This window comes from Castor canadensis, chromosome 1 (assembly GCF_047511655.1).
Source record: "Castor canadensis chromosome 1, mCasCan1.hap1v2, whole genome shotgun sequence".
Taxonomy (NCBI): domain Eukaryota; kingdom Metazoa; phylum Chordata; class Mammalia; order Rodentia; family Castoridae; genus Castor; species Castor canadensis.
This window is the reverse complement of record NC_133386.1, coordinates 65744916-65770177: the sequence shown is the minus strand read 5'-3', so window position 1 is coordinate 65770177 and position 25262 is coordinate 65744916. Positions and strand designations below refer to the sequence as shown.

The 25262-nt window shown below is 33.7% G+C and overlaps 1 protein-coding gene across 29 annotated transcripts in view; it reads left to right on the top strand.

The window, feature by feature from the left end:
* Fut9 (fucosyltransferase 9) overlaps window positions 1–17391 on the top strand; it is a 220917-nt gene extending 203526 nt beyond the window's left edge. For all 29 annotated transcript variants that reach the window (XM_074077972.1, XM_074077965.1, XM_074077963.1 and 26 more), the window contains one exon: window positions 3931–17391. In XM_074077972.1, coding sequence (XP_073934073.1) covers window positions 3939–5018 — 1080 coding nt within the window. In that variant the 5' untranslated portion in view covers window positions 3931–3938 and the 3' untranslated portion in view covers window positions 5019–17391. The remainder of the gene's footprint in view (window positions 1–3930) is intronic.
* The last annotated feature ends 7871 nt before the right edge of the window (window positions 17392–25262 follow it).

Here is a 25262-nt window from a genome sequence, read left to right as displayed (position 1 = left end):
AGTGGTAGAAATACTTGCATATCAATTGCGAAGGCAATTATTCTATACAGGGATATATGCACCAAGAAAGCAACTAAATACATATTCATCCACTCATACTTGGTTTGTATTTTTGTATTTACAGTTACTGAGTACAGTATCTTGCATAGCTGAGACTCAGTAACTCACCCACTCATTCATACAAGTAGAGCATTTACTAAGCATCTATTATACTCTGGTGATAATGATATATCAGTGAAGAAAACAAAGCCCCTCTTGAAGCTCACATTCTGGTACCACAAAGATTGTATTTTTTGGCTGAAACCTGCAGAATTAGTGATCATAAAACATAGTCATAACTTGCCAGGAAGATGGAATCAGATGGCCTTGAGTTTGAAAATACACTGTACCACTTACAAGCTGTGTGACCTTGGGCAAGTTGCTTGACCATTTTGTGTTCAGTTTGTTTTTTAATTAAGTGGGAATATAATGAGTTAATAGATATGCTTGTATGTGCATATGTGAGTAAATTTAAGTGTTTAGATAAGTGTTTGGCAATAATAAGCACCGGGTAGGCATCGTGTATTGTTTTTGCTAATCTAAGTTTAACTCATGGGTAAATAGTCCTCAATAACAGAGTAAAAGGTAGAGACCAGAAAAATCAAGTCAATAAAATTTGAGGAGCAAACAGAAATGGATTATTGATGTTTGTATTTGTCCAAAGAAGGTTGCAGAAGGCAAGAGAAAGCATGACTCAGTGGTTAAGCAAGTTACTTATATCTCTGGCACTCAATTTCCCCATCTGTGAAGAAGGGGTGGTAAAACACCTTTTTCATAACAGCTCTATGAGGATTAAAAGAAATGATGTGTATAGAATCATTTTGGTACAAGATCTGGCTGAAAGCAAGCACTTATTAAATGGTGGCTATTATAATTGTAACTTGATTATATTGAAATGACATAATTTATTAGATTTTTAAAGGTTGAAATTTTAAAATAATTTAGCATAGCTTTTACTAAGTTTCTTCCAGCTCTTTCATGTATACAGTTATAATAAAATGCTAATTTAAACCATATTATTATTCAGATAGGTTTTGTTATTGCATTTTAAGTGGAAAAAGACTTAAGGAAACTTTCACAGTGCATTTCTATAGACCATGAAATATTGGTGTTGCAGGAAGAAAATACCGCAATACTTAGTCAAATCATGCATATTGAAAGTTAATGTTGTTCCAGTGAAAAAGAAATTCATCCATAAATTTTCACATTCTGTAAATCCTGAGGATTAGAAAGTATTGAGAGGTTGCCCAACTATTAAATTTATAGCATAGGATCAAATGTCACTGAACTTCCATAACCCTACCTGCAATTGCATCCTGTTACATTTTCAAATATCTTTTTTTGCTAGATTTTAGAATTTTTGTATCTGTATTTATAAGAAAATTTGACTTTTTAAAAACCTAATGTATATTATTTTGGTAGCAATATTATAATTGGCTTTATAAAATAAGTTAATCTTTCTTCCTTATTTTTTTGTTTTCCAAAATGATTGTTTTTTAAAAGAGGGGTAATAATCCTTATTCACAGAATTATTGACGTCACTCCCTGCAGAACCATCTAGGACTAGTGTTGGTTTTTAGTTGCCTTTTTATGAGTTCCATTTCTTTATCATTTTTTAATTTAAATTGCTTTTTTCTTGTGCCAGTATTGGTATTTTTTTATTGCTGAAAAAAAACAACCATTTATTTATCAGGTCTTTCAAATTTATGGAATAAAATTAGTCAAAATAATCATTTCAGTCAGGCACGGTGGCACATGCCTGCAATCCCAGATCCTCAGAAGGTGGAGTTCAAGTGGATTGCTGTTCAAGGCCAGCCAAATCTCAACAAGTTATCAAAGCACAGTGGTACATGTATGTAATCCCAGCCACTCAAAAGGCATAGGTAGGAGAATTGCAGTCCAAGGTCAACTTGTACAAAAATGCAAGACCCTATTTAACAAATAACTGAAGCAAAAAGAGCTAGGGGAGTGACTCAAGTGGTAGAGTGCCTGCCTAGGAAGTGTGAGGTCCTGAGTTCAAATCACAGTATTGCCAATTTGAATTTGTGCTAAACCAACAATTATTTATCCTTTTGATATTTAACTTGAATTTCTTCTTTTCTCTCTTCATTACTCTTGAGGTCTTTGTTGATACTCTCATAGATTGTGATGTTATTATCTCAAAATTTTGCTCTCAAATTCAGTAATTTCTATCCTCTTAATTTCCTTTCTTCATTTTTCCTTAGCTTTATACCATTGTTCTTTGTCTAACTTCTTGAGTTGATTAGTTAACTAACTGCCTGAAAACTATGCAAACCTGTGAATTTCCATCTAAGTACTATCTAATCACAAACGGTAAAGTTTGACATGTAGTTTCTTCAATTTCACTTTATTCTAAATAATTGAGTTTCTTTTTAATCCCTTCCTGATTTCCTCTGCAGTCTCAGGGTTAACTAACTGTTCCTAGACATACTTAAAAGATGATAGACTGATAGATAGATAGATAGATGATAGATAGATAGATAGATAGATGATAGATAGACAATTGATACATAGCTACAGACACAAATTTTTGTTGTTGCTGACTACTTTATTATTGACTGCTGGACACTAGCTTTGACAGTAAGTTACAGTCTTTGTTTATAATAATTGTGTAGGAGGAGTGTTCTAGAATGCAATGCCCATATTTTTGAATTCATAAAATTAAGTTTTACTACTTAGAAAATACCATATGCTTTTAAAAACTATGTAGCAAAAACTATGACTTTTAAATAATTTTAGGTAATTAAATGAAGTTCAAATCCTCTCCTTTTGTGAACATTAGACATCTAATATTCTATAATAGTTTTGATCAAGATTTCAAAATATTTTAATGAATCTGAAAGTGATAGACCATATTGCTTAGATAGGAAAAATATTAATTTCAGAAAACCAGTAAGAATTTGATTAAGAAACAGCTTTGGAAATAATTACATATTATATCTTTGTGTTCATGATCACAAAGAGGAATGAGTGTCAAAACTTTGAGGACACTCAGAAAACCAAAGCCTTGGCTGATCTCTATAGCCACAATCTGCTAAAATTCACAAGATCAAAATTGTTCTCCAGAAAACACACCTTTTTTTACTTTTTAGAATCCATTGTTTTTAATCTTTATGATACAAATATTTTATCACAAAGGAAAACTTTTTATTGCCACATGAATTCTAATGCCACCAAGGCATTTGAATATTACACACATTTCCACTGACAGATTATTAAAACAAACAAAATTATAAAGAAAAGCATGTAAATAAAAATTTTAAAAATGATGACCTTAATTTTATCAGTTTGCATCACTGTTCTTCCTTGAAGAAAAGAAGATATCGCGTCAAGCATTGCCATTTACTGTCACATGTCTATACTGATATACTTGTAAAAACAAGCTTATACCAACAAACAAAATAATAACCTTTCTCATTTGAAAAGTTTAGCTTTCTACTGAATTCCATTTGAACTATAAGGTTTTGTTTTCCCAACTCTGGTAGGGTATCAAAATACTAATAAATTTAGTCATGGCTTTAGTGATTACAGTCTATGCTGTGTCAGTTACAATAAGCAAATTAAAACACAGGTATGGATGGCATTGAAGAATAATGTAATTTGATTTGAAGATGTGTCAATATATTTAGATCAAACTCTGACTCATTATTTTTAAGGAACAGTTTCTGGGAACTTTCTGTTTAGAAGTACTTTCTTACATGAAAGCTCTATTTTTCTCAAGGGTTTGTTAAGTTAACACTGGAAGCAAATGCAGTTGATTTTGTGATTAAGCGGATTTTAGAATGACCCACTTTTTCTCATTAACTGCAGTATTGATGATTTTCTCTTTATCCCTATTCTTACTTTCCACTATCTTTCTCTGTTCCATAGAAAAAATTATGACATCAACATCCAAAGGAATTCTCCGCCCATTTTTAATTGTCTGCATTATCCTGGGCTGCTTCATGGCATGTCTGCTTATTTATATCAAGCCCACCAATAGCTGGATCTTCAGCCCAATGGAGTCTGCCAGCTCAGTACTGAAAATGAAAAATTTCTTTTCCACAAAAACTGATTATTTTAATGAAACTACTATTCTGGTGTGGGTGTGGCCATTTGGGCAGACCTTTGACCTTACATCCTGCCAAGCAATGTTCAACATCCAAGGATGTCATCTCACAACAGACCGGTCACTGTACAACAAATCTCACGCGGTCCTGATACATCACCGAGATATCAGTTGGGATCTCACTAATTTACCCCAGCAGGCCAGGCCACCCTTCCAGAAATGGATTTGGATGAATTTGGAATCACCAACTCATACTCCCCAGAAGAGTGGCATTGAGCATTTGTTCAATCTGACTCTAACTTACCGCCGCGATTCGGATATCCAGGTGCCTTATGGCTTCTTGACGGTGAGCACAAACCCCTTCGTGTTTGAAGTGCCAAGCAAAGAGAAGTTGGTGTGCTGGGTTGTAAGTAACTGGAACCCTGAACATGCCAGAGTCAAGTATTACAATGAGCTAAGCAAGAGTATTGAAATCCATACCTATGGGCAAGCATTCGGAGAATATGTGAATGACAAAAATTTGATTCCTACCATATCTACTTGCAAATTTTATCTTTCTTTTGAAAACTCAATCCACAAAGATTACATCACAGAAAAGCTTTACAATGCTTTTTTGGCTGGGTCAGTACCTGTTGTTTTGGGACCATCTAGGGAAAACTATGAGAATTATATTCCAGCAGATTCATTCATTCATGTGGAAGATTATAACTCTCCCAGTGAACTAGCAAAATATCTGAAGGAAGTTGACAAAAACAATAAATTATACCTTAGTTACTTTAACTGGAGGAAGGATTTCACTGTCAATCTTCCACGATTTTGGGAATCACATGCATGCTTGGCTTGTGATCATGTAAAAAGGCATCAGGAATATAAATCTGTTGGTAATTTAGAGAAATGGTTTTGGAATTAAATCTTTCATCATTTAGTAAAATATTTTGCTGAAATATCATCCAAGTTTTGAAGATAAGAAGAGAAACAGCATTTTGCTTTTGTGTCACAATTTATTTTTGGGTAACATGTATATTTTGATGGAAATTTTTAAGAGTTCAGCATTAGCAATCATTCCATGTGGTTTTAAATTATCCTGTATATACCTAATTATGTGTACTGAAAAGTAATTTATTCTTCACTATCATTTTGTACACATTCTTTTACACATTTGTGTAGTTGCCTGTAATGTAAATTTGATGCTACACATCAGCTCTTTAATCTACTTGAAAAATGAAATGTACATCTTAAAATACAAAAGATTTTTACAAAATATTATAATCCTTAGTTCCAAGTTTGCAAAATGTTAACAAGGGAAGAATGTAATAGAATTGAATTCTAACCTTTTTGACTTCAACAAAATGTGTAATTGTTTGACCTATTTTTAACTGTTTACCACATTTGTGATGGGAGAATTATTCAAGTAGTGCATAAGAAAGATATGAAGCAGAACTGTTCTATTCAGGAAGCAATCAGACTTCACATTTGTTTTCATTAAGTTGACTTGCAAAGACAGCCACTTATCCTCAAGATGTTAAGTTAAAGTATTCAAGAACTTTTAAATATCAATTTGTTCTGATTCTCAGCACCTGGGAAATAATGCTAGTAACACTTAAGAAAACATAACCTAGTTCATGTCCCAATCCTGATAATACTCACTGTTATAACAAAATAAGTAATTTCCTCAAATTGCAAAGAAAAAAGATATCTACAAATGCAAATGATGCTTACATACTGTACCATTGATATAATTTTAATTGTTCATCAATTTGAAATACTTTTTCTGAGACCCAGTATTTAAAGGAGTTTCATTTTACCATGTGGGCAATTAAATAGATATGACTTTTGCAAGGTCCTTTAGGGACCGAAAATAAAATTATCATCAACATGTTAAATATGTTGTTAAAATAAAGTGGAGATTGATAAGAAACACACAATGCTAACAAAGAATAGGACCTCAATGCATATTTGTTGAATAATAAAATGAATAGCATTGAAAAGTCATGCATGAATTTTTGATTTTTCAAAGTGACAGTTCTAGCCTAGAGGTACTAGTTGGACATGATGTTTCATATTCCACTTTAAAAATTCTTAATACATGCTGCATATTACTAGGATCTTCGGGGCTTTGAAAAATCAAAGTAAATTTATTATTCTAATGAATTTTGGGCAATTTATCCCAGAACTCTCTGCTGCCTATAGCATTTCTCTTTCACAGAAGGAGAGAGCTGGATATAAGGAGATATAGTGGGTGAGAAAAGCCAGATGCTAAAGATTCTTTAAGGTAAATATTCTCAAAAAGAAACTCTAATACATTTATTCCACTCTGTCAAAAAAAAAAAAAAACTTCATCAAAAGAGTTAGTATGTTCTAAATGGCATACATTTGGATCTATTTGTGACTTATTCTGACAGTCTTATTTTATGTTTGCATTAGCAGAACTCAAACCACCCATCTTCTATGCCAGATAGAAGTTAGAGAGAAAAAAAATTTAAATTCCATAAGAAGGAAGCATTCCAGAAATTAAACAGCTTTGTAGGAAAATGAGATCTCCTTAGCACTGGATGTAGTTCAGAAAAGGAAGAGTCCTGCATTGAACAGAGAATTGTTTGATCCCCAGAGTCATTTCTCTAACTGTGACTGAACAAGTTAGGTGTTTATGTTAGACCCTAACCACTACAGAGATGAAGCTGAAAAACACACTATCATTGTCTTAATGGAGCTTAAATTAAACACAGAGAAAGGAAATCTTCCTTTCCGTTTCATCCTGACTTCATGTTTATGCACATACTCTCAATGGAAATTGTATGAGTCATCATGGTTTTAATGGAAAAGAAAGGGATAGCAAATTTCCCCAATTGTTTAGCTACTTAACATATATCTGAGCTGTAAACTTTGCGTACTCATTCGATCCAACATAGTTTTGCTCTATGTTGTCTCTTCTGTTCACATATTATTTCTATGTTCCATCAAGAAATAGTATGTCTACGTAGATGCCATCCTAGAAAAGTAAAGGTCTCAACTCAAATTTATTTTATTGTTAATTTAGTCAAATTTATACATTTATGTTTGTCATTTTTGATCTATAAAAAGTAAGCACCTAAGTTTACTTGGGTTTGGGAAGTAACTAGGTTTAGAAAGTAACTAAGTTTAGAAAGTAACTGATTTTTCTGAAAGCTGAAAAGCATTCAATGTCATTCCAATCTACCCTTACTAAGGTGGATGCTAATAATTTCAAAAAATTTAAAAGAGTCAAAGAGAGTTGCATCTACTGCTAACTATGAATTTGGGTTCTTTTTTTTTTTTTTTCCCTTGGACTGTGGCTGTATATTGAAAACCCACTACCAAGACCCAGAATAATAAGTTTTCTGAATTTGTGTCAACTGAACACTTCAGAACTGATATGTGAGTTTTAGGGCTAGAAGTAATCAGCAATATTTATAAGCCAGTCTTTTCTTCCCATTTATGAGTTAACTAGATTCAGAGATACTATTTATTTAAGATATTCACACACAGACATGCGAACTCCACAGCCAGTGACAATAGTTAAGATGAGAATCTGAGGGTCCCATCTCTCTTAATGTTGTGTGTGTTTTCATCAAATTTCCACATTTGTTATAGCAGAATGCTTCTTTCCTATAAATGTGAATGTCTTACCGGCATTATTTAGGATGTCAGTGAACTTTGACTTTTGAAGCTATACTGTAAACAAAACATCAAACTTGTCAGCCTTCCTTCTGGTTTCAATATTTTAGTTCAGCTTTAGCAGAAAGAAATGAGTTTTCACTATGTTTAAGTGAAATGTAACCATTGAAAAATTATATGGTTCTCAGCCATTCCCTTAATAAATCCTGTGGATCACAATTCTTTGTAAGGATATCTTTGAAAGATATATTGATTCAACAAATTGAGCTTGCTGCTGATTATAAAAACAAATCATTATGCCTGAGGATAAATTGCAGCTATAAAAAGAAAACAGACCAATTCCATGCTTTCTTTCAAAATATCAAAAAGCTATTACCATCAATGTTCTGAATATTTAAATATTTATTATTGTAAGAATATATATACTAATTATTATAAGCCTTACTAATAAGAATACGTACTGAATTTACCATGTCTTGCTGTATTATCCTGTGAAAAACTATGACAGTCACATATTTTATGACAATCATTAATTTGACAAAATGAAGTGAAAAGAGAAAAAAATTATCTTAGTAGGACACCAGTATAAGCTTACATATTTTATATTTATTATTAAACTTCTATAATGTATAGAAATGTTTTCCATTGTGGGGGCTTAGACAGTTCAGAACTTTGACTTGTAAAGGGACAGAATATTTAGGATTTATTTTCTGAGCCTTTACATTGGGAATTGGGAAACTATATGACTGACTTTTTGCTTTCCTACTATCAAATTAGATCCCATGAGTCTTAAGGTAATCATTTGCAAAGTGTTTTTATACACATTAAAATTCCACAGAAAAGTTTTAGCTCCTTATGGAATGACTTTGTGCTTTGAGTTCTTTTGAACTCTGGTCTCATTTAGGAGAACCTCTTAAATATAACATGTTTTGGAGCCTAAAGGATAACCACAGTGTTTAATACAGAGGAGGAGCTCAACAAGTACTTGTTGGATGAATAAATTAATGCCATTACTGGACATGAAAAAAATTTAAATGCAATGTCAATAGCAACTTATTGGTACTAATTGGAGATAATACCACATATCAATTTTGTCAGTTTGCTGCCTGGAAGAAAATAAAAAGCATTATAAGTCTTCCTGTCTTGTTGCATTCTAAAGCCCCAAAAGAAGTAACATTGCGGGAAACATTAAATAGGATTTAGAACTTATTAACTGTCTATTCAAACATAACTGTTTCTAATAGAAAAGAAAATTAATATTAAAAGAGAATATGAAATGCAAGCACTGTGAAGGAGGGATATTTACTGCCCAACTATGCAGGGAGAGAAATATAATTTTCTCCTTCCCTAACTCCCTGACTTCATTCCATTGTATTGCCAATGTATTGTAGACATGAGTTAATTAAAGATTTTTTTTCTAGTTGTCTCTCATCCAGAGATTTTGTATTATATTAAAAATGAGTAAGCTACGCTTCTATCCAAAGTCATTCTCAGCAATTCACATTAAATTCATCCATACTCATAAAAATTTTATAAAAACAGTTAACAGAACCTAAATTAGAGATATCCAGACAATCCAGAAACATGAATAATGCTACCAAATTGTAGTTTTGAGAAATCCACTTAACCTCTCTAGACCATTTTCTTTGTAAGATTTTTTTCTAGCACTACTGTTCTCTAAGATCTAAAATATGCACAAATTTGAAATTGAAATTTCCCTGCCAGTATCAAAATATTTTTCTTTTGAAGGGGTACTGGAGTTTGAACTCAGGGCCTACACCTTGAGCAGTGCCACCAGCACTTTCTTGTGATGGGTTTTTTTGAAATAGGGTCTCATGAACTATTCGCCTTGGCTGGCTTTGAACCTTGATCCTCCTGATCTCTGCCTTTTGAGTAGCTAGGATTACAGGTGCCCAGCAATAAAAATGCTTTTCAAGTAAATATTGCAAGGAGATATCCCTCTTGTTTTTCTGTATAAACATTTAAAACATAAAACTGATTACTTGAATATGTGGAAACGGTATAACTTTGGTTCTTCATTGGGGTTTGGGCAAATGCTCAATTAACCAAACTTCCTCCTTTATTTCTCCTCATCTTACTTGCCTACAGATCTTTTTTTTAATTATTCATTTATTCACATGTGCATATATTGTTTGGGTCATTTCTCCCAGATGCCCCCCTTCTCTACTCTCTCCTCCCTCCCCCCCCTCACTTCCAGACAGATCCTGTTCTGCCCTTATCACTAATTTTTTTGAAGAAAAGACATAAGCATAATAAGGAAGACAAAGCGTTTTTGCTAGTTGAGTTAAGGAGAGCTATACAGAAATATCCCTAGCATTGCTTTCGTGTACACATGTGTTACAACCCATGTTGATTCTATCTCTAACTGATCTTTACACTGGTTACTGATCCCCTTCTCATGTTAACATAAATTAGAGATACCCAGACAATCCAGAAACATGAATAATGCTACCAAATTGTAGTTTTGAGAAATCCACTTAACCTCTCTAGACCATTTTCTTTGTAAGGTCCCCTTCTCATGTTAACCTCTGTCACTTTAAGGTTTCTGTATTAGTTCCTCTGGAGTGGGGAGATCAAACGCTTTTATGTTTTGGGTTTTCTACCAATTCCTATATCTCCCGTATGTGCTCTCCCATTATCATGTGATCCAAGCCCAACCACATTGCTGCATTTGCCCTAGATCTAAAGTCCACATATGAGGGAGAACATACGATTTTTGGTCTTTTGGGCCAGGCTAACCTCGCTCACAATGATGTTCTCCAATTCCATCCATTTACCTGAAAATGATAAGATTTCATTCTTCTTCATGGCTGCATAAAATTCCATTGTGTATAGATACCACATTTTCTTAATCCATTCGTCAATAGTGGGACATCTTGGTTGTTTCCATAACTTGGCTATTGTGAATAGCACTGAAATAAACATGAGTGTGCAGGTGCCTCTGGAGCAACCCCTACAGATCTTTTGTAACTCGCTCATCACTGTAAAGTTAATTGCCTGCCCAAAAGCAACCATATATTGAACATTATTTTTAAAAACTTTGGATTTTTCTGACTACGCCAATTCTTATTATAATACCTAAAAATATTTATGGATACAAAAAATCCAAGAAAGGCAGTGGAAACCCATTAGGCAATCCTCTGTTAATAGTCATGTAACATAATTTGACTAAGCCTGATTGAATAGGAAATTTAGTATTCCTTAACCATGGTTAATTGATATATGTTCATGCATTTGATTTACTTCAAAAACATTTTGATTTCAAAAGAACCTCTCTAACACCAGTACCTTTTTGTCAGTGTTATTCAAAACATGGTTTCTACGTCACCTTATCTAGAGTCAACAAGGGTATTTAGTGACAACCCAGATTTGTGGGCTCTGCCCCCATACAATTGGAATCTCCTCAACTAAATAAAAAATAACAAAGGAAAATAAAACATACTTTTAATGCTTTTCCTAAGTTATCCAGTACCTGCTATAGTTGCTGAAGCATCCTATTATTGCCAGTGATTCTCAAACAAGCATGTATCTTGAGCACTTCCTAGATCAGCTGCATAAGAGTCATTTGACAGATTGTCAGTAATACACAACCTTCAGATTCTCTGGATCTGTAATGAAACCTCAAATGTGTATTTTAAAAATCTCTCCATATAGTTCTGATGTGCTGTCAGTTTGAAGTCTCCATCCTCTCTATTTAGGAGAAAGTATGCTATAAACTCAAGTGATAGAAGGTATAGGGTGTTGCTTTCTTTAGTTCACCTGAAATCTTCTTAAATACACCAGTACAATATTCTTTTATTTCAAGTCCCAAAGCATTCTTTATGTCTATAATTTCATGCATGATCATGGAACGCGTCAACTAATTTTGTGTTTTGAGGCAGGTTATTTACAGATTCTGGCCATTCCTTCAAGTTAGGATAGGAGTAGTTCTCAAGCCTTGATTCATATTAGAATCATCTGAAATGTCTTTCAAATTGCCAGAATTCAAGCACTACTTCCAGAGATCTGATCCAACTGGTTTGATGACAGACCCCAGATGGTAGACAGTCTCTATATGCAATACTAACATGGAGTTACCTCTGGGAGCCACCTGTCTACACATGGGCAGTTCTCAGCCTGGAAAAATATCTCTCATTCTCTTTTTAGGTTTCCAACTTGCAGCACAAATACCTGGACTAAACAATTACTAGGATCTTTAACAGGCACCAAATCTTATGCTTCTGTATGCTCTGTGGACTGCTTTCCAATGTACATGTTTAAGAGACTGCTGTTCTGGGTTCCACAATCCTTATTTGCGATTAAGATGTGGCAATGAATTATAGCATATGGATATTCAGTGACCAAAAGTTTAGCAGTGTGCAAGTTAATTGACTTCTCTCCTCAGATTTTTCACCTGTAAAGTGGAGGTAGCATATTCTCAATGTTTTTGTATGTGTGCATGCTTGTGTGTGTGTGTGTGTGTGTGTGTGTGTGTGTGTACAGATGAACTTACCTTCAAGAGATTAGATAATAAGTTTTCAATTTCTCTGTGTGTGTATGTGTGTTTCTGGGGATCAAACCCATGGCCTGTGCATGCTAGGCAAGTACTCTACTACTGAGCTACACCTTCAACTGTATTATCATTTATCTTAATAAAATATAATTGTGAGGTATCCACAACTATATCCATAATTTCAGCTTTAAACCCCGAAGATATTCTGTGGCAGCTTATTAGAATCACCGGAAAAAATTTAAAAGGTGAAGGAATAATCTTCAGGAGAAGCGAAACAAATAAGTGTAGTGTGGAAGCATGCATTCATGCCTTCTGTAATTACTAAGTAATGGAAGGGGAGTGGGGAACTGGCAGCAGTAGTGAATAGGCTTTGTTTGCATTACTAAATATATACACCATTTCTTAAAATAATTGGAACTCAAGCAGTCCTAACTTTCCCTCACTCTTAGGAACAATCAGTAAATTAAAAGTCAATTTAGCTTATTATCAGTTGGAATAGGTCTAGTCCCAGGATGGAATAGTAGGAAGATTCTCACAGATCATCTTCTTAGGAGGAAATAAGCCTTAGAATTATTCAACAACACATAACCAAGTTACCATTTACTTTTCCTAAATCTAAAAGAAGAAGCCAAAATAGCTTTTATATGTTAGGTTATAAATTCAACAAACTGTAATGTATTTGCTTAGTGGTACAAAATTAAAAACATTTAGCTTGGCTGTAACTAAATTCCTCTAATTGCTAATTGCATAATAAATAGGGCTTTGACAGGAATAATTTAAACTGTTCATGTGCACCATTTTTAAGTTAAATAGGGATAAAACAAAAAGGTAGACTTAAGGAAAATTTTTGTGTGTGAAAAAAAATGAATGGCATTCAAAATAGTATTTTTAAGTCATTCCTAATTGTATTCCTTTACAGGATACTAAAAGTGTTTATTATTTCAATTTCAACACTAGGAAACTTTAAAACTGAATGTTTTTTGGAGTTCTCTAGCAACATAATAATTTTGAAATATTTGTGTGTATAAAGTATGTTAAATAAGAGCATTTTGAAATTTCATTGTGAAAAACAAATACAAACTTTATTGAGAAATGTTAAAGGTGATTTCTAGAGCGTGGAACTGTAAAACTGTTAGCAAGGTAGCTTTGGTACCGTGGTAACTGTGGCAAATTTAGTACACATGACTGTATCCCATTGTGACTAATGAAGGTACAAGAGAGCTTTTTAAAAAGCAAGCTTGGCAAACAGTATCCAAAGACTCATTCGACAACCTAGGACTACTCATTATGTAAGAAATATGTGCCAGAGTTACAATAGGGCATTGCCACTCTCACACTGGCCTCGTTAGTCACCTGCAATCCCGTGGGTGAGACAATAATGAAGATGCCATCCTTATTCAAGGTGAGATTGCCAGAGGAGAGCTTGAGAGAGTGTAATGAGACCAGGGCTTCTCACACACGGTTTTCCTCTGCAAGAGCCCCTGAGCAAACCAGTCATACCCAATTGTCTATATAAAACTGGAAGCAGTTTACCTCTTAACAGACTCATCATGAGTTTTTCATGTTATTTAAAATAATTGATTTGGGACCTGGCTGAGTAACTCAAGTGATAGAGCACCTGCCTAGCAAGCATGAGACCCTGAGTTCAAACCCAGTAACACCAAAAAATAAATAAAATACTAAAATAATTGATCAAAGGACAAAGATTATCATACTTGAGACCAGGAGTTTACTTAGTGAAAAGGGGGAGGGAAACCTTTCAGCTTACAGATGCTCTACATTCAAATCAAAGAAAATTAACAAGCAAAATGCCAAAAAAAAAAAATGGAGATAGGGAAAAAAGTAGCGAAAATGATACTTTCGTATCCTTAGATAAAAATTAAAATATTTAGAGCTATTGTCATGATGACATCATTCAAAACTAATGTTTATTCATATGGCTTTTTCCCCACTTCTGTATCTTTACCCTTCTCTTTCTCTCTTAAAACTGGATTTGGTAGTAATCAGGAATAATAGGGTAATTGTGAAAGTACACAAAATAATGTTTCTATAAAGTCCCAAGGAATTAAATCATATATGAGACAAAGGTAATAAATAATATTTGCATGCAGAAATATAACCGTTCAAAATTTTGGAGTGAAATTATTGATATTAATTATTTTCACTGTAATAATGTGGTTTATTCTGAATCTAAAACAGCATGTGAATGTATACATTTTCAACAGAAAAATGTAAAGAGCTAAAAAGTTCAGACCTAGATTCAGGTTCTCAGAGATGCAAGAAAGAGAAAAGTGCCACCAAGAAAGAAGAAAAAGTTTAGTAAACTAAGGATAAGAGCCCAAATTCTAGCTTTCAGCATCTAAAGTATTATTTACTAGCATTTCTGAGCCATAGATTTCTCATCTGTTAACTAGGGGAATGGACTGTACATCACGTTAGAAACTGTTCCTAAATCTTGATTTTTTATTAGAAATTCTGGTTTAATTATATGAACTTTATATAGTCTTCTAGCCTTTTCCTTCTTCTTGCTCCCTTCCATGTGGCTATGCCACTGTTCTAAGAGCAATGTGGCAGGAGGAGGAAGAACTTTGTAGATAAATTTTTGTTCTGGGGATCAAACCCAGAGCCTCAAACATGCTGGATAATTGCTCTACCACTGGGCTACAGCCCCAGCCCCAACAAGAGTTTCTTATAGAGCTCTTATTAAAGAATTGCTAAAGATGAAAGCTGCAGCTCATTTCTACACAGGAAGAGTGGAGACTTTGCATGCTTCCTCTTGCTCTTATTCCTTTAGGAATGCACATATAGGCGGTATGCCAATATCTTTTTCAGTAGTTACAGTGTTACTTTGAGTAAAAGGACTTATGATCACACTGAAGCAAAATGTGCCAATTCTACCTTATATGTGAATTGTAAGAGTCACTAATCCTTAAGTTCTTTAGATGGCAAATGTATGTTTTATTAATGTAATGTGTTTTTGCACTGTAGTATTGCCATATTTAAGCAAATTAAAAATACCCTGAGACCTAATGCCAAATGTACAGTTGATAGGTTCATGTTATTTCTGATAAGGATTTGATTGCATTATGCTAATAGTTGTTTAATGCCATTAATTTTCTGTGAATGTATTATTGTGATGCAGACCAATAGAGTTGTTGTAAGTATACTAATTACTCATCTGAATTTTTATAGATAAAATCACACATTGATCAGAAATCACTTTTCTACTTATTTTTTTGTAGAGTATTTTTCCACACTTGAAAAAACATGATTATTTTATATCAAACATCAGCTTTTCTTTAAAATCTTATTTTAGTAGCCAATGCATGTTTGAAACAAGATGTTAAATGTTATATGACAATATTAAGGTTATGTTTATATTGAGTGAAAAATGCATGTACTTGGTGAACCATGCAGCTTTGGGAGGGGGGGATTTACACTGCCAGCTCACACACAGGCTTTGTCTCAATCTGTGTGCATGATTCACATCCTTTCAAGAATCCTTTTTAACATTTGGTAAAGTGAAAAAATGTTACTCTTAGCACTAATGAGCCAATAGACAATACTTTGCTTTTTCTCCAACTTTGCAGTACATTGTTTTCCCAGGAAATTTATTCTTGGAATTGTTGGCAATAAAATACAATAAATAAAGCAATTTGTTGGCAAATGATGCAATTTACTCTAAAGCAACTTAATGTAATAAAGCACGAAGATGTGAAAAAAATCATCTTAATTAGTTCCCTTCTATGAACACAATACTCTGGCAGCTTTTTCTATAATTGAGAATAGTTCATCTTTTTTCTGAAAACACTGCCAAAATTAGTACTACTGCCAGTGGGGAGAAACACTTGAAGTCAGATCTGCACAACACTCACTTGAGCAATAAATAACATAGATCATCCACGCAGTAAAAACCGCCAATCAGTGTAACTGACAGGTGAAAATGAAGGTGGACCTAGCCTTTTTTTTCCAATAACTTAGGTAATTTTCAAAATGTTTAAGTAATGTGAATTTTTGACTATAGAGACATGCCTTTATATGTTGATAATTTAAAATAACAAAAATCATTCCATTTAGTGAAGGTTATTTGGAATATTTTTAAGGCTGTTTTTTGTTGTTGTTCATTTGTTTTCTTGTTCTGTTTCAGAAAATGTATTTGCATTTTTGAAAGGACTTAATTCTAAACAGGTAATATGTGTAGACCAACCACCCACCCTTTCCTCAAATTAAATTAGTCAGTTATATGTCAAATGTTAGAACATAGCTCTTGGTAACTTTAAACACCAATATAAGCACTTACACTGTTGGAAAGTAATTTCATTGCTGTTATTAAAGCAGTGAGAGCCCTATTTATGCATTTATTTATCTATTTATTTATTTACAGAAGATTGGTTCATTTGAGTTTGATTTTAACAGTTTCAGTGAAGTTATTATAATGGTAAGAAAAGTTGATTGTAGCTACTATTCCAAGTGAAAATCTTCTAACTGAATCCTGCTGAATCCTGGAAGTAAAGTATTAATTCAAGTAATGAGCAGCCAGTCCTAACAATGTAAAAGCCAACTACACCACCCAAGATTTTGTATGTGTGTGACATTCAGCAAACATTGATCTGGGCTCTTTGATATCATATGGTTCCCTTCATTGATTCAACTTGTAAATAACATAACACTTTATGGCAGCTAAGCAAATATTTTAATAAGCCATGAAAGGCAAGGTGCCACAGGAAATCTGTATGTCCAGCTATTTGGAGAACTTATAGTTTCTACAAATTAAACTGGAGTTGACATTTGAAATTTCCTTCCTTGAAAAACGCCATTGCAATGTATAGTCCTGCTCATTGATATTTTCTGGGTTTAAAAATATAATGTGACTGCTATCATTTTGTGAAATTATGTTTAGAATTAACAGTGACTTCAGCAGTCTGTGCTAAGATTCCAAGGAACAAATAAATGTATAAGGAATTTGAGCCTATATGTGTAAGATGAAATCTCTTCAGTCACATTTCCTAAATTCAGTGAAAGTACCTCACTGGTTTAGCACTGGAATTATTCCTTGGATGTGTAAATAACAGTGTTATATTATGGCCTAATGAATTCCTGTAATGTGAATATTTAAAATAAAAGAATTAAATGTAAAGGTACTATGGTCGGTGCTGATTATTTATAATTCTTACATTCAACATTATTCACTCAAGAAGACTCATTTTCAATTACACACAAATCTGGATTCCCTGAATTAAAACTTTTAAACTAAATAATATATTTCCCATTCACTATACATTCACTATAAATACTAGTGTACAAATAGATTCACTAATAACTGGAATTGTGGGTATGGGGAGTAAAAGAATCTGTTCATTCTACTTTGATCTTAGCGTTGTAGATGTATTACACTGTTTTCTCAATTCTCTGGTACTCTGCATATTCTCCTGAATCTTCTTATTCAGGGTTGCAGAATCAACAATAGGTAAGACACTGTGTATACATCCTTTGTGGACATTTCCCTTCTGTCATTTATCTCTATCTTCCTAATACCTACTTTAATTTAACTTCCTACAGACCCACTGACATACATAGACCAGTGAGTGGGGATTTCAACACCTAATTCCCCCTTATCCTCATCCATTAATGGTATTGTTATAAATTACATTGCCTAAGTCAAAGACTTAGAAATCATCCTTGATTTTCCTCATTCTTTTTCTCACATTGAATTGGCCATAAAATATCTCATAAATATGTTACTTTCCTTCTGATTCACAGGCCATTGCCCAATTAAGTCATAGTACCTTTAACATTATTTACCTGCATCAAAGTAATAACTTCTTAAAGTCTTAAGTACCTATACTTGACAGTACCACCATTAAGAAAAAGAGTAAAGGTGGTAGGGATAGAAAACCCAGGTACAGTATTGACTAACCAGTAATTTTTCCAAAAAGTCACATACTTATTATGATCTTTCACTGGTTCCTCATTGTTAGTACATAATTTTCTCATTTGGTAGCAGATCATACACTTTTCTTTAATATTTGACATACATGACTTCTACCTATTTTTTTTATGATACTGGGGTTTGAATTCAAGTCCTTGTGCTTGTTAAGCAGGCCCTTTACCACTTGAACCACATCCCTAGTCCTTTTCTGCTTTAGTTATTTTTTCAGGTAGGGTCTCATGTTTTTGCCTGGGATGAATCACCATCCTTCTTCGTATGCCTCCAGCATAGATGGGATGACAGGTATACACTACCACACCAGGCTTCTGGTTAAGGTGAGATCTCACAAACTTTTTACCCAGGCTGGCCTCAAACTGTAATACCACCTCCAGGGTAGCTGGTATTAGAGTGAGCCATGACATCCAGTTGACCACACTTTCTAAATATTTCTTTGTTCTTCATTTACTTTTGCCCATTTTATTTTCTTCTTGTGACTCTTCCCATATCATCCATACTCAAGCAGCCTTTGTACTTTGTAAAGTACAGCATCCTCAATATTACAATGAAGGTTAACATGTTGTATGACACAAAATATATTCCAGAAATAAAACATATTTTGGAGGTGTTCAAAAAACAAGAAATTGGATAAGGTGATTAGCATTTTCATGAAAGAAGTGAATTTTGCAAGGGGGGAGACTACTAGAGAGATGGAAAGGGAAGGAAAAACTGGGAGGAGTGAATGGGTAATATGATCAAAAGTACATTGTTCGCATGTATGGAAATGTCATCATGACACCCTGTACCATATACAATTAATATATGCCAATAAAAAAGTGCGATTTAAAACAGTACTTGAAGAAATAATTTAGTTAGAAAAATAGAAAGGATAAGTGGATAGACCTTTCTTTCATTGGGGATATTAGCAAAGTCTTGGAACCAACATAGATTTCATAAAATCAGCTGATTTTAGTGGTATAGTCATGAAAGGTAGGCATTAGAACGTCAAACAAAAGGTCAGCATATAGGGAGTCTGACACACAAATTTGTAAATGAAGAATTGATGCATTGATTTGAATTAAATTACCTTGATTTGGCTTCTACTGCAGCATTACATAAAGTCATTAAAAATTTAATAGATATGTACAAAGTCATCACAAAACTCAATATTACACAGGTATGTTTAAAAATGTAACCAACATTATAAGGTCCGATGTGGTGGCTCAAAGGGGCAGAGTTCTGGGATTGAACTGTTCATTAAAATTTCAGATCTCCAAATTCTAACTGTGCAGCCTTGAGGAAGTTCTTTCACATTTCTTCATCTCAATCTCTTTGTATAAAAGTCAGGAATAATGACAATATCTTCATTATAGGATTATTCTAAAGATTAAATGAGTTAGGCTGGGAATGCAGCTCAGTGGTAAATTGCTTGGATAGCACGTGGGAGACCTTGAATTCTATCCCCAGCCTCCCAACATGCAAAGAGTAAATGAGTAAATACAGATAAAAGATTTACAACAGTACCTGACACAGTAATTATTCAGTAACTTAGCTGTCATTTAAAAAGAAATGCAAATATTTTCCCAAATGCAAACATTTTCTTTGATTCGTCTGGTCACTATTAAACCATCTTCTAAAAATACATGGTTTTATTAAAAACTTAGAATTCCAATTACTTCTCTGTTCTTGGCTAGACAAAGGTGGTTTTAATCACAGAGAAGAGTCCAAGAACTTAACTGGATAAACCTAGAGAAAGGAAGGATATTAAATTTTGATAACATACAAACTGAAACAACAACCAAAAAACTGCATACACAGCAGATACTGCCTTGGAAACTATACTAAAGCAAGCAGGTAATAGTGTTAACTCAGAATTTATCAGATGGCAAACATGTCTGATAACATTTTTGGTTGTAGACCAAACTTAGAGAAAACTACAACTCTTTTTCAGGTAAGTCATGAAATTTTGCCCACCTTATCTTTTATTTCCCCTCTATCTTACACTATAAAAAAGCCCAATTCCTAAAGTCAACAGTATATAAATCCCAACTACACACACAGTCTGGTAAAAGAAAGCAAATAGTCTTTTCTTGGAGGTTCAGTTTTTCTTTGAGATTGCCAGATCCTGTCATAATAATGTTCAATGTTGATCCCAAAAATCTAGAAGCAGATCTAAAACTAATTTTAATTATTCAAATCATAAGTACTTCAAATATAAATACACTTATCTAATCTATGACTTTAGAAACATAAGAAAACATTGTATGGCCATTTAGCCATCTACTGAAGTGGCCAACATATTTGTTTTAGCAAATGATCATATTTACAAATGATCATTCAGAATGAGCACTGTATCAAATGGTGTCCCTTAAAACTATTTCCCATGTTAGGCTATTATTAAACACTCATTCTTTGTGTTACTCATTGAATAAAAGAAATGGGTCAGTCAGTGTTCAGAAACATTTAAAAATGATTCACAAAATATTCCTTTTTCAGAGGGTCATAAGACACAATCAAATATTAAAGTCCCTGAGATATCCTTCAATAAAGAATTAGTCTACTTTTATTTAACACAAAACTTTAAAATACATTTTATTATAGAAACTCCATTTTTCTATTATCCTGATTAACATTCTAGAAAAAATAATATTTCAACTACCATTCTTTTAACTTACCTGCTCTAACCCCAGTTGCTTTTTGCTCTAATTTAATTTGCATTTAATACCATAAGGCATTTGATTTTGGCTGGCCCTTTACAATGCCTGTCTTTTCTATTGGATTGTGATTCACTTGCATTTGGTCTAGATTCAAGGAGTTGGAGTGACTCTAGGTTAATATTTTATGCCCATCCCAGAAATCAACATACCTCTCAAGAGAAAACTCTAGCAGCCTATATAGTTAGGGCATCCATCTGTTTTGGGATTTCTAGTCTAGACACTCAATTCAGATGAGACTAGAATCTTAATAATGGCTCCATTAGTTATTTGTGTAAACACCTGAGCTCACCCAGTTTCCTTATCAGACTATGTAGAACAATGTTTTCCTAGTACATTATATGAAATGAACAAGAAAATTAAATGTCCACCTTATATCTTGGGATTTGTGAATGTTGGAAAAAATATGCCTACCTTGAATTCAGTAAAAAAATAAAAAATAATATGTACAGCAGCAATGAATCTATTAAACAAAGCTGTCCTCTGTCTTTTTCCCTGCCTCCAATCATCTCCAGCTTCAATTGTCTTTCAGATGTGTTTCACTATAGTGAAACAAAGACAACTGGGAGAATCTGCAAACTAGAGTTAATTCTACCAACCAAAACATGTCAAGAACTGAGAAGTAGATCCATATTTTAGATGCTAAAAAAAAAAGTGTATTCTAGAAAGTTAAGCATTATCAGATTTCTACAGCTTAGATAACAGGCAAAAAAAATGATATTTCAGGGACAAGGAAGTGGTTAGAATAAAACAGAACAGAAGCAAATATATCTATATTTGTGAAAGTCACAATCCAAACAGGAAGACAGAACATGACATAGAAAGCAAGGCAGATGTTAGGAAGAAAAAAGTGAGGTGGCTGAAATCCCAGTGACCCGAGAGAAGGCTGATGAAGAGCTGACCTGGATTCTACAGAGACCAAGAAGGACTTAAAGATGTCATGGACTCAGGAGAGGACTGGGTTGGACTGAAAGAAGAACTAGAAGCTGAATGAACACAATGGAGTCCAAAGGTGAGAGTGGCAGAACTCTGTGGTCTATCTGTCTTCTACTTGGACAAGCTTCTAAGCTAGCATGATATTCTAGAAGTCTCTACACAGTAGAAAGAGTCCAGGAACTGTGAATTCCAACATCTCTTATCTTGTCAGTCTGGCCAAGCACAGTAATTTACATTTCCTGGTTGTAAAAATGCTTAAAGGTCCAGGAATGGACTCCAGTGATCTAAAGCGACAGACATTTGTTGGAGTGGTTTATGGAAGTACATAGACAACTCACTTCAGATGAAATCTTTCTCTAAGAAATGCAGCTATGTACTTATGGAGAAGGATTTGCTCTGCTGGAGTTACATTTTTACCTGAGTAGCTATGTAATAGATATACTTAAAAATGTTTAACAATAGTAAAATAATCAGCAATGTTTACCAAGTATTTCTCTTAAAAACTTGAAATATAATTTTTAATCTCTGTACTAAATAAACTTTAGGATATGTACTTTAGAAATATATTTCTCTTCAAACTAAGCAAGAAAAATTAAGAACATGATTATTTTTCTCATAAACAGCTTCAATATAATAGCCATTTTAATGTAACATCTCTCCAAACTATGTTTTTACAATGTGTATGTCTATGTGTATGTGTGAGTGTCTGTGTCAGTTTAAAAACAAAATGATACAGGATATTGCTAATTTCCTAATTCAGCCCTTAAAATTTGTATTTCCACATTTAAATTATGAGAATTTCTTTGTAACTTACTAGGTAGTCATCCAAATCTATTTTCTAAAGTGGTCAATCGGCAAACATCCTATCTTTAGTCAATCCAGAAATTAAAATGTTAACATTCTTCTCATCTGGTATTTTAGAAAACTATGAAAACCATCATGTAGATTTTTCACTGAATTAAGTCAAAATAAGGCATTTTTCCAGAAGTCTGAAATATGCAATTCTCCAATTTGGGACCCTGCACTCTCAATAATTACTTAGCAATAGAATTATGCAGATGAGAGCCTTTATTCCATCTAAATAGTAAGAGTAGACATTGACTTTTTATTGCAATAATTTCACCTGTACTTTTCAGAAAACTTTATACAGCTTTTCCCAGTTAATCAACTATCACTTTCTAAATTTTAGGTGACTTCATAAATAACACTCTTCAGTTAATTTCATGGCAAAGTAATTTCTAGTTTGAGCTCAATTCACATAATTTTCTTATAGAGTACTAACATTTCAATCAGCTAAAATTTTCTGAAGAAATCCTTATAAACCATATCATTAACTTATTTATTAATAAAATTTTATGCAAAAATATAAACTCACCATTTCAGAAATAGAATAAGCAAGCAAATTAATAATCTTTATGGCATTAGTTTTCCTATTAAAACTCTTTTCTGATTTCTACTTTTAAACATGGCATATAAGTATGTCAGTCATGTTTCTAAGACTCTACATAAAGTGTAAGATAGTTTTACAGCTAATCACCATTTGTCCAGCCCAGTTAAAGTAAACCCTAAGGTCATACTGATTTACTGATCTCTACTTCTGAAATTTGAGAGGAACTTGAGTCTTTACCAAGCTTTTTTTGGGGGAGAATTAAATTTGTGATTGAGCTATTTCTGGAAAAACTAATGAATTAATAATAAGATAAATCATTATGAGCTAAGCCAAAAAGAGAACTTAATGAAACTATTCTTGAATGACTTAGAGAACTCAAGGTAAGGCATCAGGCTGCTTGAGAGTTCTGGACGAGAAACAGCTCTGCAGAGCTCAGGGTGTGGGTGTGAATATCAGCACAAGTCTTTTTTTTTTAGAGGAATGACAGTGGCCTTTATTATTATTATTATTTCCTCGTTTTTATCACAGAATTGCATCTTGTACTTACTCAAAACAGGAAATGTAGACCACACATTACCGAGCTCCATGTCTAAGTTACATTCTCCAGGAAAAGCAATAGCTAGCACGTGGTTAGCATGCCAACAAGGTCAATTTTGAAAAACATTGCCTTTTATTACTTATTATAATTTTGATCTTCTTTTATCCTTATCACAGAGCAAAAGCAGTACATTTCCATGGCAGAACATTTAGAAATCAGATATACCAAAAAGAGAAAATTAAACTGCCTTGTAACCTCATATTCTAGCGATAACCACTTCTCTAATATTATGTGCTGTGTTTTTTAAATGTCTTAATCTTACCCTACATAGGTATTTCTGTATTTTTCTTTTCTTTTTTTTTCATTTTTCTTTTATTATTCATATGTGCATACAAGGCTTGGTTCATTTCTTCCCCCTGCCCCCACCCCCTCCCTTACCACCCACTCCGCCCCTTCCCTCTCCCCCACCAATACCCAGCAGAAACTATTTTGCCCTTATTTCTAATTTTGTTGTAGAGAGAGTATAAGCAATAATAGGAAGGAACAAGGGTTTTTGCTGGTTGAGATAAGGATAGCTATACAGGGCATTGATTCACATTGATTTCCTGTGCGTGGGTGTTACCTTCTAGGTTAATTCTTTTTGATCTAACCTTTTCTCTAGTACCTGTTCCCCTTTTCCTATTGGCCTCAGTTGCTTTAAGGTATCTGCTTTAGTTTCTCTGTGTTAAGGGCAACAAATGCTAGCTAGTTTTTTAGGTGTCTTACCTATCCTCACCCCTCCCTTGTGTGCTCTCACTTTTATCATGTGCTCATAGTCCAATCCCCTTGTTGTGTTTGCCCTTGATCTAATGTCCACATATGAGGGAGAACATACGATTTTTGGTTTTTTGAGCCAGGCTAACCTCACTCAGAATGATGTTCTCCAATTCCATCCATTTACCAGCAAATGATAACATTTCGTTCTTCTTCATGGCTGCATAAAATTCCATTGTCAGCACAAGTCTTGATGTGTGACGCATAAAATTCCATTGTCAGCACAAGTCTTGATGTGTGACTCTGTGTGTTTGTGCACTCGTGTATATGTATGTATGGCTTTATTGGAAGGGGTGTCATTTTCTGTTTCTTGGTTTCATTCTTTATTCTTTCATCTGGATATATAAGAGTATTGTGGTTTTCAGTATATCAGGTTACAAAGACCAAGATAGCAATCACTTGATCCTGAATTAACAACTTGGATCCTGCCACATACAGACATTACCTATTTCCTACTTAGGTCATCTATCCTTCCTGCAGGTGAGTACGCAGAGATAAGATGTATTTGATCTGGACAGACTTTCCTGTAATGTCTACTGGATCAAAATCTCTGGAACAGTCCTCTCAAAGTTAGCATCCTACACCGACCCCCATAGTTCTCATTCCAAAATAAATTTTGTGGTCAAATATAAATAATTACAATGGTAAACACACACTGAGGAATTTTAATAAGACCTGATATACTTTGCAT